We start from the raw sequence: 15,284 nt of genomic DNA on the forward strand, positions 1-15,284 counted from the left end.
CAGTTGATTAGTTTTTATACAGTGGCACAACTTCACACATATCATATTGGTAGAACTCCCGTACAAAAAATGTCCATGTCTCGTTTATTCAACCAATTTTATTTTTACATTAAATCAGGTTATATAGTTAACTGCATAACACTCATCATTTAACAGGTCATCAGTGGTGTCAGACATAATACTACTCGAGTCAAGTAAAACATAGTGATAACAATTATCAGTGTATACGTGTTAGGACTTGTCGAGTGCAACATACAAAGAGGGGAAGAAAATTGACAGAAAGGCTGACGGAGGAAGAAGCCATCAGCTAAAGTGTCCTTCATAATTACTTTTAGTAAATCCTTTACGTCAGAGTCCAAATTACTCCCGCTTCCTCTTAAAAATCACGCACCCAGGAAAATAATTACCCAAGAACACAAGCATACATTGGGATATTTTTGTGAAGCACTAAAATGGCCATGCTTTGGTAATTCTCCGTCATGATGTAACCATGTGCAACATCAGCCAGCACACTCAAAAATAAAAAAGCCATAAGAGAAAGTATTTCCTCGGTGCGTGGTTGAGGAGTCGGGGGTTCATTTGGAGCTCTAGGGCCCTCTTCAGCTCCCATTGAGCATAATCACCGGGCCCTTTCTCCAGCATCGATAAACATTCAGGCAAGATAACCGATGACCTCTTTCAAAACGTACACATTTTAGTGCTGACATACAATATATGTGCCTGGTTATAGAAGTCATATTTAAACTTCTACTGTTCATACCCGTCTATTCTTTTACAGCTGGTCATCTAGAGAGGTATTAAATAACTATTAGCTTCTGAGGAAATACAGAAAAAAGCCCTGCAGTGCTCCCGGACATGCAGAGAGGAATGTTGTGACAGTTTGCAGCCAACCCAATTTAACAATCTTTAGCTTAATACTTAAAAATGCTAGGCCTCTGGATAATTTACTGATTAAGATTAATAACAACATAAATAAGACATAAATATTGCTGGCTCCAGGCCAGACCAAAGAATTGGTTTACACAGTTTGAACTCTTTTCTGTTTTAAGGCCTTTTTTGTTGAGAGTTATTCACCCTCATTCCAAAATTGATTGGTTCGTACAACTGTCCCTTATATTTGAAGATTTTGCTCAAGTTATCCACCATCTTTAAAATAAAAACTCAAAGTGCTCTGCACCGCTTCTTCACTGTACAGCGTACTGTACAGTTTCCAGCTACAGGGTCTGCTTTAATGTAACTCAGATGCCCTACAAGTTAAAGAAACTAGGTCTAGAGTATTTACAAGGCACCAACACTCAAACAACATATGTTGGAGAACAGCGGCCCACCCCTGTTGGGAGTGCCACATGGGAGAGTTTTACCACAGGTGTCACAGGAAAGTACACAAAGCTGACTCTGCTTTGATTTTGCACACCTCCGAGCACTTCTACTGTTGTCGTACACATCAAACACGACAAAAAACGCTCTACGTCAAATGCTAGGAATAATTTGCCGACTACTCTCCGGGCCCCCTCTGGTCTGGAGTGCCGTATCAAGCAGCTAACATCTCTACAACAGACGCACAGATGCAGCAGTGTATGCTGGTGTGCACATGGAGATTAGGATGGAGACTCCCTGCATGTGTCGCTGTTAGATCTACACATGTGAATGGCAGGAAGAGGAGAATGGTGAAGAAGAAATGGCAGCTCGACCCAACCGCCTGGAATGACTTGAGGATGATATGTTAGGAAGCTTAGAGTCTGATCACCGTCCCTCATTGTCCAATCATCTGTGCAGCTCTCCTCCTCTGCATGATGGATGTGAATGTTCTAGCTGCAGAGTGGGTGACTTGAATCCATCCTACTCTTTTTCAGGAGTGTTTTAGGTCTCTGGGTTGGGCGTGGCTAGCAGCGGCACGTTGTCCCTCCTCCTCCTGCCCAGCGGGGGGCGCCGGTACTGCTCCCCGTCGCCCAGCGTCTGCGGCAGAGGCTTCCTCTTGCTCTCGGGCAGCAGCAGGATGGACAGCACGGCCAGCAGGGCCAGGGAGGAGTAGACCACGTGGTGCAGGAAGTACCCGTAGTGGTTCCTCAGGTCCATGAGCGGGGAGCTGAGGCGGCCCACGCAGCCCAGAGCCAGCACTATGCCCACACCACTGCCCCTGCACACACACACACACACACACACACACACACACACACAACATCAGGGTTAACATCTATATGTAATGATTACATTTTTCTTGTTCACTCTCCACTTATCAAAGACATAACTCTCCTTTCATTTCTGTATTGCTGCTGTTCGGTGTACTACAAAAAGTGGATTGTTTTCTTCTAGTGCCTAAACTATTTTTTTTTGCCTAACCATATTTTTGGAAATGCACTTGTTTACGATTACTAACAGTTAGATGTTGTTCTATAAATATGAAGCTGATTATTCTTGTTTGTTTAGACCATTCAAAACTTGAGTTTAAGCATGTCTTTACCTTTGGACAACGCTAGGCTAGCCGTTTCCTCTGTTTTATGCTAAGCTAACCACATCCTAGCTGTAACCTCATATTTGGCAGACAGACATAAGAAGGATATCGATTTTCAAATATGCATATTGAACTATTCAAGTATGGCTTAATAAAATGTGTTTAAGAAATATCAGGTTTTACAGAGTAAACTACCATAAACCCCCCCCATCAGGCGTTTCCTTCAGTTCCAAAAGATGATTAGCTAAGCTGTCAGAAATGTTCAGTGACCCCTGTCAATGAAGACATTTCTCAGATATCTAAAAGCGTCTCTTCATTACTTATAGATACAATGATGGAAATGTACTGCATTTTTCATGTCCTTCATTTCAGCAGCTGAGCAGGCTCATTTTCCACATCTCAATATATTTGTACAAAACATAATAACGAGGAGAGTTGTAGCTTTTAAAATCAGTGTTGATGCGTTACCTGATGACGGTGGGCATGATCTCTGCAGTGAAGAGGATGCAGAGGGAGGCGGTGGCCTGGGAGGAGAAGAGACCCAGCACTGAGAAGACTGTGATGGCCGTCTCACTGAGATCTAAAGGGAGGAGGAGGGACAAGCATCAGTTACTGTGGACTACCTTAATGAACCGCAGCCTTTCTGAAGATATATCATGCTGCCCTGTTGATTTGAAGTGATGTAGTACTCTGAGTCATTTCTCTACAGCTTCCAGACTACTGTAATTAACAGTAGACACAGAAAGCAGTGAAAAGAGGTGACCTGAAACACACCACCACCCAGTGCTTCGCCCCCCCCCCCCCCCCCCTGCCTTTGATGCATGATTAAAGCTCAGCACCTGACACAGCTTTGACATTGCTGCCACTGCAGTGTCCTACATAAACGGGGTGTCATACTCATGTTCAGCCACAAGGAGGAGACTGAGACTCAGGCAACTGTGTGAGTGTTTGGACATCATGCTGGGGAAAGACAAAGGCACCTGGAACATAATTTTCCATGAACAGACCGGTTTGCTTTGGATCCATTTCATAATGCATGATTAACTTAACACATAACTATGGTGGTTAAGCATCTATTAAGCTAACTTTTACCTTCATTCCAGTTAGGATTAGAGGAAGTAAAACATGTCATCCTCATACAAGCCTCACATAATGTCTCTACAACAACAGAGGTGACTTGTGAGTCAATGTGTCACCCTTATCATCTCCTGAACAGCTAGTATGAATTGTTAGCATCACATAAGTGAGTCCCAGGATAGACTGGACACTCTTTTGTGCACCAGTCAATCCTGAAATTAAATACGAGCCATTGTAGAAAAAATATGTTCCCTTGTTGCTTCCTTAAATATTTGTCCTTGAGCTGCTGTGATGCAAGAAAAATGACAGTTAAGTATCATGGTGTCGTAAAGACTATTAATAGATTTCTTCATCCCTCTCCAGGTTTACTTGGCAAAAACAATATCCTGCAACTAAAGCCTGCTTACACTCCATGAGTCCCAGGAGGATCAAAGAGGCCAGCCCCGTCATTGTCATGGCGAGGAGCAGGATGCCGCGGCGACCGAACCTGTCTACCGTGGCCCAGAGCAGCAGCCAGGCCCCGCCCCCCGCGCACACCGACAGCAGGTACGTCCAGTAGAAGCTGGGGGCTGTGCCTCTGACGTCTCCACGGAAAGAGCTGTAGCAGTGACTGATGCCGTGAGAGATGAAACTGAAGGAGGAAGGAAGGAGAAACAAAGAGTAAGCAGTCATTGTTCATGAGAAGTTCTTTTTTAGAAAAGTGGTAATAATCAGTCAAGACACTATGAGGATGAAACATGAGACTGCAGCAGCAACCAGTTCCTGTTAATAAAAGTGCAGCGCAAACTAAAGTGGAAACTGCAGAGGTGCTAAATTACTGTCACGAGTGTGGGATGACTTACGAGGTGAAGCCCAGCACACACATGTTCTTCCAGATGTTCCTGCTGTGGAAGAGCTCGGGGTAGGACAGGTGGGGGCGTGAGGAGGGGGCCGGCTCTGAGTCCAGCTCTGCAGCATTAAAACAGGAGTAATTTACAACAACAGACAGAGAATGATGACCTGACCTGGATTCTCTTTTAATCAATAGCCCACTGTCCGTGTTTATTTATGTCTAAGTAACATGTACAAGAGGACATGAGTTAATCAATGTTCCAATGTCTATTTGTCAAATAGAGTTTGTTCAATAGCCAGAGAATGAACATGTATGCTATGGTAACACTTGATGTTAACCAATATCGTAATATTTCTGCAATAAAAAAATATTTATACGAGATTTCAAGAATAGACTTTGTTCGGAGTTTCAGCAATAGGCGACCTTTGGAAATGCATGGATGTATTGACTGATTTTTACAATATGCAGAGTAATACATATTTAGATTAGTGTGCGGGGATGAAAGTGTTACATTGAGCACAGCATTGTTGATTATAGGTTATAGTTTTTATAAATTATTGTATGGTTTTGAAATAATACAACAAGTATTTTAAATATATTTAAAAAAAATAGGTACTTTTGCATCTATTGTCATTATTTCTACTTATATAGCAGTGTGATCTATGGGGAGCCCCAACAAATGAAGGAGTCAAATCAATGTCACCAAATGTATCTTATAGCGGCACAGTGGATATCCACCATATCATTGTCTATGCACGGCATCATGCCTTATTCTAATTCCATGGCTCTTTAATAAATCATGAATTATAATTGAGCATCATTACCTGCTCGGGGTAGTGATGTGTGGGTTATCATGTTTTGAAATGCACTGCATCAAGTAACCCATAAATAATGCAGACTTCATAAACTAAACCCAGCATTGAGGCAGGAAAATGTAAGCTGCTCTCTTTTTGTGGAGGACAGTAAGAATCTAAACTCTCTGCACACACAAACACACAAACACACCTGTGAAGCTCTCGTCATCCCTCAGGTCCCTGTTGGAGTTCCTCCTCTCAGTGAAGGAGTTCATGTCTGCAGATCTCTCTGACAGAAGGAGCCAGCGAGGGGACTCAGGGAACACCCCAGGAATGCTGCGGAAGAGACAAAACATATGTTCGGCTCAGTCTTTGATCTTTGCTGACCTTTCACCAGCACTTATAACCCAAATGTGCGTCTTGCTCCATGAAAAACAAATGTAGGTCGCACATTAACAGAATTCCTCCAGCTTTATTTCTAAACCTGCAATCCACTGCTAGTAAAATCATACTTTAATCTTTATTAATTTTGCTTTGAAACGGCAATGGAGGCTAATCTTGTTACAGAAGTCCTAGAGGGACCGGGGACCATACCAAGTGGTCCTAATGCATTCTGACATGAACTGAAAGCTTCAGTGTGACGAGGGCATTGGAATCAATACGATCCTACAGAGCGTTCAGCCAGACAGCTGGCATCAGGACACTTTATCAAAAGACTATCAGGTTCCTTCACTCTCCTGTCCCCTCAGTTTCACAGTCAAATAAAACATGTGTCCATATACAAGTACACAGAAAAGAGGAAAATCTAAATATGAAAGTACTGATTACGTACTGGATGGAATACAAGAGCTAAAACTGAACATTTCACAGGAAGCTTACAAACAAATAATCCTACATGGATATTTTTTCAAACAGATAAGCAACTGCTCGTACCCGTAACTGAGGAAGAGTGTGAGGGGGGCGGCGCCGGCCCCCAGCAGGCCCCTCCAGGACTGGCAGCCCAGAGCCACGGCCAGCAGCAGCAGCTCTCCAGCAACAGTCATCAGCCCGGCCAGCATGGTAACCAGCAGCCTGATAGACGGCTCACACAGCTCCAGACCTGAAGGGCACACACACACAACATCATTACTGACTCATTTGGGTTCATCATAACAACATAGCTGTAGATGGAAAGCTATATAGCCTTTTTCTCAACTAATGACATACTTTTAATCTTGCTTGTTTGTACATTTACACTAAAACAAACTCTGTGCTTTAAATGTTGAAATACTCACGTGTGATGTACAGAATGAGGTAGACTCCAGCACTAGCTGCCGCCAAACAGAAACGCATGACGATGAAGATGGGGGGGCTCGGAGCGACACACACCAGCACCCCGAACACCACCGACAGGGTCAGAGAGGCCAGCAGAGTCTTAGACCGGCCCAGCCTGCAGGGAAAGGACACACATTTTTAAACAAAAACATCTACAACTTATTCATTAATGAAATTGGCATATTGTTGATTTATATTTTCACAAATCTATTAAGTAATTAGCATAAAACAAAAACGATTAACAAAGACAGTTAAATCCAAATCAAGGTAAAAACATTTAAACCGAGACTTGCAACAGCAAAAAATGATCTTGTAAGTCCTGATTATGCAAGAGCAAAAACACTTCACATAAAATAAATATTAACAGCAAGAGCGTGGAGAACAGAAAATAGGACAACAGTCTACTGTGAATAAATTAGATAAGATAAAATGGAGAAACACAGTTAGAACTGAACCATTAGCCTTTCTACCACATTCCTGAATTTATGTATATAAATGGATAGCCTATCATTTTTTACTAAATACAATTTTAAGGCCGGATTTAAAGCCTAAGATGAAAAACCTGCAGACAACCTTAAATGTGATATTACCTAAAACTTAGCAAAAGAGATGTTGCGATCACAAGAAAATAAAAAGGCATTTTTCACCTCAGCTCACTTGCTGATAAGTAAATGTGATGATTAACCATTTTGCCATGCAGGTGCAGCACTTTGTATCCAGCCTGCAGATTAGCACTGCCCCCTGTTCTCCTTTGTACCAGGAGGCAGCATTAATTCACCAGTCTTAACAAACAGACACTAGGCTCAATTGGTCAGCAAATAGATGAAGGCTGTTAGCTGATTAAACTGGCATCATCTCCCTCACAATTCCCCCTAAAAACGACTGCTTCCCCTCTTCCATTTCCAATCTGACAACACAGCAGGCACAGGTTGGAGCCATTATGACAATTATCAGAGGCTGTGCCTAATGCAGACAGCCGTGCACTATGCCTTAAAAGCGAGCATTATAATGCATTTCACTTTCATAAAAGGCCCTAACTCATGCTTATGTGTAGTAAATCGTGATTGAGATACATTCTGTAGTTCATCTTGCACAAATGTATGTCTTATAATAGATGGAAGCGGCTTTAGAAAATGACATCTGGGCTTCTTGGTACTAAAGCTATCTTGCTTTCATCTGCAGGATACCATCTGCAGACTGGACTTTGTAGTGTGTGTGTGTGTGCATGCGTGCGTGAAACTGCAACATAAAGACATGAGACTATAGATTAAGGAAGTGATTTAAAAGCACAGATGTCTGCAGAACGAGCTGTGTGTGTGTGTGTGTGTGTGTGTGTGTGTGTGTGTGTGTGTGTGTGTGTGTGTGTGTGTGTGTGTGTGTGTGTGTGTGTGTTACCTGTCAGCGGCATAGCCCAGGCCCAGACAGCCGGTCAGGATGCCCAGGATGCAGCACACCTCCTCCACTGGGACCAGCCAGTACTGACCACACACCAGATCCCACTGGACAGCACACACACACACACACACACACAGGAGACAGATCTGTTAAAGATTATCTGCTCAGGTTAGCACAACAGCATACATGTTAGAGAACTTCAAGTCATGAGGAAAACATCACCGCGCATATTATTTGCCTTACAAAACATGGGAATTATACTAACATTACTGATTTGTACTTATCAGAAATGTATTGAGTGTAAAGAGTAAGGACAAAGGTGCAAGGTGAGGTCCAAAACCAATGTTTGTCTGTTACAATGACAGAAAACAGAAAAAAAGCAAATCATTGATTGAGAAAGTATAACTGAATGACCGTAACTCATTGAATTATCCACACTTTTGATGAAGTATTAAAACTGTAAACCAAAAGTGTTTCGAAGATCAAAAATATAAAAATCACAGAACCTTCCACCTCAAAAGATGACTGCAAAGATACTGTGGTGTATGAGTTCTGAAGAAAACACAAAGACAAGTAGAAGCTCTTTTCTCACAAAGAGAGTTTTTAATGCGTCGCCTTCCTATCTGCATCTTTTATAGCCTTAAGACAAAATGTATAACACCACTGAGCATTCACATTTATTGTTAGCTTGAATTACTCATGAAGAAATATGCCTTTGGCAAATCAAATCAACTTCATGAATTACTTAGATTCAAAAGGCAGCACAGCTCAAGGCTTTAATTTAATCAACATAATAAGTTATTATTATTCAATAACTTCACAGAGATAGAACAAGAGAATTACAAATAACACTTATTCAGCTTTGTTTTGTTAAATATTTATTTAAGTGTACACTTAAATTACAAAAGGCTGAGAGAATAATGCAGTAAAAGTAAAACTATAACAAAGGAATACTTAACTAAAATATTACTTTGTATTCAGAAAATGGTATTACTTACTTACTATAATTAATAGTAGTACTGGCAGTAGTAATAGTAGTGCCACATGCATTAACTGTGTGACTGTACATGTACTGCTTCTACATTTGAAGTCAGAAAACTCAAAGTTTTAATCACATTAAGCCGACTCACTGATTTGCATTAACAGCTGAGCTCTGCTAATGTCTGCATCCACGGAGAGCAAAATGATTTTAATGATGCAGAGAGGGGAGCAGAGGGCTGGTCGTAAAAAGGCCTTACATAATTGGAGCCCGTGCACAGAAACATAAAAGCCTGTCACATAATATCAGTGGTCGTACTGCTGAGGCTGGGAGCCACTACAGTGCACACCGGGCGGGTAAAGGGCAGCAAAACAAAGCTTTGTGCTCACAGGGAGGACTGCTGGGGACAACAGGAGGAGGTGAAATGCAAACAAACAGGTTGGTGAGCTCCTCAGACTGGTTCTACAGATGACGCTCAGGCACCATCACGCAGCGATGCTCTGGGAGGAAACCTGCAACCAAGTCAACCTTTAACATTTCTCACTGGGCCTCGCCTTGGCTGGGAGATAAGCTCAACTGAGACTTTGCCAACTCATGTTTGGTTGTACTTTTCCACTCAATTTAGCATTAGTCAGACTCTGGACAAGAACAGATTTTTATCAAAACGTTAAAGCCTCTTTAGTATAACTGTTTAGCTTTAGACCAAGACAAATCTTATGATTATATCATTTTGCTTTGCTTTTAGGACTTAACACTTTGCAAAACCCATCTGATTGTTATTATATAAAAAGGGAATGTTTTGAACTATTATTCTAAAAGTAATATTATATAACAGATGTCTTTCTTTAAAACTGCGTAATAACATTTTTAGGTTTGGAAATTTCGGCAAAAAACAATACTTAAAGGTGGGGTAGGTAAGTTTGAGAAACCGGCTCGAGATACACTTTTTGTTATATTCCATGGAATGCTCTTAACATCCCGATAGCAATGAATATCTTAAGTGCTTTGACAAAAAATCCATTAAAAAATGTCATCTGTGGAAGCCGTAATACTGTAAAAAAATACGACCAATCATTTTAGCCGGCCCGGCTAAAATAACTGGATGGCCTACCTGCCTGTCAGCCTTCCATCTGTGCACAAACTTATCTCGTGCCCTCATTGGTCATGTGCGCGTTTGTGTGTGTTGGAGGAGGGGCTCTGTAAGGAAGTGGCAGATTTTCTCCGGTTGTGTATTTTCAAATTCTAGCGATCTCGAGCCGGTTTCTCAAACTTACCTACCCCACCTTTAAATCAGAATAGTTTGATAAATATTATACCTTTAACTAAATAATGCACCTTCTGGGATTCCAATAAAAAATTCTGAATATAATATAGTAAATGTATTGGAAAAAAATCAATTGAGAAGGAGTTGTGTTAAACCTGATATATGAGTTTTCCATTAAAAACGCTGCCATTAATGGAGTCCCGCTTATTGATTTGCTCAATTATTCCAAATGGGAATATAACACCAAGAAATATCAAAGATGAAGCTATTGAGGGTTGACATATTAATAACCTCAGGGAACATTATCATCATTCTTCCGAACCGTAACGATGACAGGAAGTGTCTGTGCATTAGCCGTGGATCCAGCACGGGGATGTTGAGTGGAGATGCCTCTCGTTCAGTGACACAGTATGTATTGATTGTGGTGGAGGAGCAGCTGATCAGAGCGCCTCCTGCTTCCTGCTCAGAGACTGGCAGCTCAGCACGGAGGAACAGATCATCATGACAGCAGAAATACTTTATGAACTAACCCTGATTTAAGAGACAAAATAGAACAGTGTCCATGTCCCGCTCAGTATGTAATACAAGGGGAGGACGAGACTTTAAGCTTGTTATTTTCCATGCGTCTATAAGAATGCATGTGCACACTTTCTCCTGCTCAATGCCTCCCTTGGCAGTGTTTACGTCTCCTCAGCTTGCTGCAGTGCTGTGGGTGGATTACCAGCAAACTGCCCTAATACCACGGACTATAGGCCTGGGTGTGGTTCCCACATCAGAAGGCACCAGAAATATAAACAGACACACAGTTTCCACTCTGTGACCTGCCCCAGTGACTCTGTTGAAGACATTAACAAGAGTAAGTCGGGTTCTGCTATTGAATAAAGCTATGGGGTAAATGCATGTTTACTCCCATCCATTGCAAGTTAAACAAGCAGTGTACAAAGTGACACTTTAATGCATCAACACAGAATGTACTTGCTGTGTTTATAACATTGTCTACATGTAAGGATAATTATAATACATGTACACAGAAGCTGGTTTCTTTTATTAATTTAAACAGCATGAGCAAGCTTTCATCAACAGCTAAGAATGTGAAAATCAGACCTAAATCTATAATGATTATACGATATACAATTGTTGATACAGGGTTATCATTCTAACCTGTAGAAAATGTCTGTGTTTCTGTGATTCAAAGCTGTCATGAGTTGTAACAAATATTTACTCTTCCACTGTAGCTTATCTTCAACATGGTTCTGCTGTTTGAATAAGACAACTAAGTTACATTTCAAAGAAGCAAAAGTATGGCCACAAGCGAGACATTTCTGTGTACCAATCTTTTTTAATATTTGTATATGTTTTGGTTTATAAAGTAAAAAACTGATGCAAATCATATTCCGAAGCATGACCTTTAAGATTAAGATCAACCTTGGTGTTCATTCATTTAAAGGAGACCTATCATGCAAAATGCACTTTTGATGTCTTTTATATATAAATAATATGTGTCCCCGGTGCGTCGGGGAACTCACGCAGCGTCAGAAAATAAAACCCTCTCTCTTTTCCTCCGTACCCAAATCTTTTTAAAACGGGGGTACAACGAGCGGATACAGATTTGCTGCCGATATGACGTCAAATCGGCAGCGGACCCACAGAAAGTTGCTATCAGAAACAATGCCTGACGTGTTTTGGACGTAATCTCGTCTTTGTTTACATTAGCAAGCCTCGCTAACACTCAGAGCTAACCTGTGCTGGAGAGCACATGTGTTTAAAAAGAAGGACATTTAAAAAAGGAACTCACCTTGTGATAAACCCGCAAGAGAAAAAGCATTTGAGCTCCATACTGTTTCAGAAATAATCCTTGATGTGGTTTAGAACAGGATGGCGTTTTATCACAGCAGAATTGAACTTTATCTATAATTCTGATCAGGCATTATCTTCGCCTCCTAATTATTTTTTTTTCAAGCTAAGGACCCAAGATCCGCGTTTCTCTAAGGCCCAATCCCAAACCACGCCCTACACCCTACCCCTACACACTCAACGAGGCTCCCTCCTGTCAGATGGAGGGAGTAAATACAGCGGCAAGCTTTGGGACAAACTCTCTCTCCGGCAGAAACAGGAAATGCCGTAACTGTATGCAACAACAAAAAATTAAAATAAAATAATAACTAAAATAAAACTCCAAACATCTTTGATTGTGTTACTTTTTTGTAAAGCTCTTTTAGTTTTAAACCTGATGTTTATAAGCTTCTTAGTTTTTGCAACAGTCTGTAAATATACACAACTTTATAATAAAATGCACACATTTACCTTTTTCTAGACTAAACACAGGTATGATCCTAAGTTAAAAACATATGAGGTTATCATGAGGCTGTTAACATCGCAGTTTATCAGTGGATGTTTGCTGGAACTACTTGTAAACAGCGCGTTTCCTGACGGACACACACAGCGTGACTCCGGTCAGGTAGAGACCGGTCTCAAGTCAGCACCGATGCAGACTCGCTGTTTGAGGGCTTGATAGCCCACTCCCCCTCCACACCGCTCCACACTCGTTGGTTTGGAACAGCACTTAAAGTGGCGGACCCTCCGCACGAACGCGCAAACGGAGGGGTAGTGTGTAGGGGTAGGGTGTAGGGCGTGGTTTGGGATTGGGCCTAACAGGGCTGCAAAAGAGGGGTATGAGCAGTATGAAGCATGGCTACAATGGGTGATCCGTTTGGTATTTTAAGCAAATAACTTCACAGACATGTTTTGTATAGGTATGGCCCTACAATATATTTTTCCAATATAGCATAATAGGTCCACTTTAAATACACTTTCTTTCTTTCCATACTCTCAATGGTTAACTGGTTATGAGAAGGAATTGGTCTGTCTTAGTAAAATATTAAAGAAAAACTTCAGAAATCTGTCAAATCTATCTCTCATGGCCTTTTCAGTTTGACACAGTGACGTAGATGAAAACAAACATATCTGAATGAGTCACCGGGCATTCTTCAACGTGGTTTCACAACTTTCTCGAAAGGTGCTAAAAGGTTAGTCAGATACTCAGGTGTTTTCCGATTAGCAGCTAATGTAGCGAGTCTCAAGCAGAGGTGAGAAGCTGACCAATCATGTGTAATTATGTTGTGTAGCAGGGATGTGTTTGGAACAACAGCATCATCCTGTCCTGGGATTCATTTCTGACAACAGTCTGACTACCTCACACGCAGGTACTACGCACATCAGTTCTTGAAGCAAACAGCAGCTTTGTTTAGGGAAATGGCATCAGGGATCTCCCAAATCTCTTACATTGGCCTTTTTTTAAGGAAAGAGTTTTCACAACAACTCATGTCCCCATACAAACCTTACAAAAGCAATTAAAGGCTCAAGGATCTACTGTACAAACCACCAGCATAAGACTTTTTGTCCGACTAATCCGAAAAATGTGCAGCTTAAATTTAGCAGGGTATTGCAAAAAAGGAAGCTGCATGCTCAGCAAGACCCTCCTGTGGATAACTACCGTTTCAGCATTTTAAAGACCTTAGTTCATACATAAATGAAATGTTAGCCCCCCCACAGAAAGGCAAAACAATAAACTATGCTAGGATTGTAATGAGAGGGTTTAGGAGCTTACCTCAGTAACAATGTTGTTCCTCAGTCCTTCCGTGACGTTGTAGTCCCATCCGACCTCGCAGTCCACCACCGCTGACTGGCTGCCGTTGAGGTACTGCTTACAGTGAGACAGGCCCCCGCTCTCCCCAGGTCTCCCCCCTTTCTCCCAGGGCAGGGAGGCGTTCAGCACCTCGGGAGACGGTAAGGGCCCCGGCAGGTGGCAGTGGTGGGGCGAGGAGAGGGTGATGAGGGGGTCGGAAGACAGCAGGAAGGCCAGGAAGAGGTTGGGCAGGATGGAGAGAGCTATCAGGACTCGCTGCTTCTTCCTGCCCAGAGCCAGCACCATCACCTCACCCGTGGGAGGCAGGGAGGGCGGGGGGGGGAGGGAGGAGGAAGACGGGGCTGGGGAGGAAGGAACAGGGAGGAGGGGAGGGATGGAGGGGGAGCAGGGCATGGGGATGGGGAGACAAGAGGGGGAGAGTCTGGGGAAGTCATCGTTGGTGTTTAACAGGGAGGATGTTGTGACCACAGTTGGTTCCCAGGTAGAGACGTGGAAAACTGTGGAAAGAAGAAGAACACAGGATTATTTTATAGTTTAAACAGAATATTTAACAAGATTACAAAAAACATTCAAAACGTAGTAAAAAGCTACAAAAAAATAGTAAATTAATGATGGCTGAATTCCATTTAGCTACTTCCATAGTGTCCCGGTATCATGCTTACTTACAGTATTTAAAATCTGATTATTTATTTGACATTATGGCATTACTAAGATGCTAGGGTGTGTACCACCCATGTGTCTGCTGGACCACGTGTTGCACGTCACTTGAGGAGTGACACTGATGTGAAAGTTCACAGGAACGCAGCATTTTGGCCCACACTTGCAGAGTAAGAGGGGACACACTGGGTCCTTTCACAGTGAGACTACACTATTTTAAACACTGAGCAAATATTTGTCCACACTTTTCTACTGAACAGAAGCACACTGTACCACACAGGAGGAGGTTGTTTATTTAATCCAATTCTCTCCATCCACAGAGAGTACATTTACCACTGGGGTTATGAGATCATACCTGGACACTTCTCATGTAACCACTGGAACATGTGACCCAATTTCAGAATAGATAGAAGAGCTCAGATGATAAATTATGATTTGTAGGCCAAAAAAAATTATGTTTAAATACATGTAATGTTTGCTGTAGCCCTATTTCAGACCCAGTGGTGTTTTATGCTTCTAAAACTCTAGCTATTGGTTTTATGCTTGTTAAGAAATCAAAGTTGATTTGTGCTGACAAGTGTTGCTATAACAGTCAGTAGCCTTTATGGGAACATGAAGAGACAGAAATGGACATGTATAGTTAAAAAGGTTTGTGGTTAGAGAAAACCCCTGAAGTGATGGGTGTTTTCAGGGAAGAGGGAGCCCTTCCCTCTCTGTATTACAGCAGTGTTCCCGGTTGAGGGCAGGAATGTGAACAGCCTGTGCTTTCCTCTGTCGGTGCACATGGAGCTCCTCTATCAGCCAGTGTTGTTGCCTTGCACAGGGCCAGGAAGTCTTTCCACAAAAAAAAAAAAAAAAGGAATCCCAATGGGTT

General features: G+C 42.0%; 1 protein-coding gene across 1 annotated transcript; it reads right to left on the reverse strand.

The window, feature by feature from the left end:
• Positions 1–78: 78 nt before the first annotated feature.
• slc22a17 (solute carrier family 22 member 17) lies at positions 79–14,245 on the reverse strand. The gene is given in 10 exon segments (XM_034132621.1): positions 79–2,137; positions 2,921–3,032; positions 3,937–4,160; positions 4,372–4,477; positions 5,367–5,491; positions 6,089–6,254; positions 6,430–6,584; positions 7,865–7,968; positions 13,715–14,115; positions 14,118–14,245. Coding segments are annotated over 10 exon segments (1,740 nt in total). The 5' UTR covers positions 14,188–14,245; the 3' UTR covers positions 79–1,860.
• Positions 14,246–15,284: the final 1,039 nt, after the last annotated feature.

Source organism: Trematomus bernacchii, unplaced genomic scaffold, assembly GCF_902827165.1.
Source record: "Trematomus bernacchii unplaced genomic scaffold, fTreBer1.1, whole genome shotgun sequence".
NCBI lineage: Eukaryota > Metazoa > Chordata > Actinopteri > Perciformes > Nototheniidae > Trematomus > Trematomus bernacchii.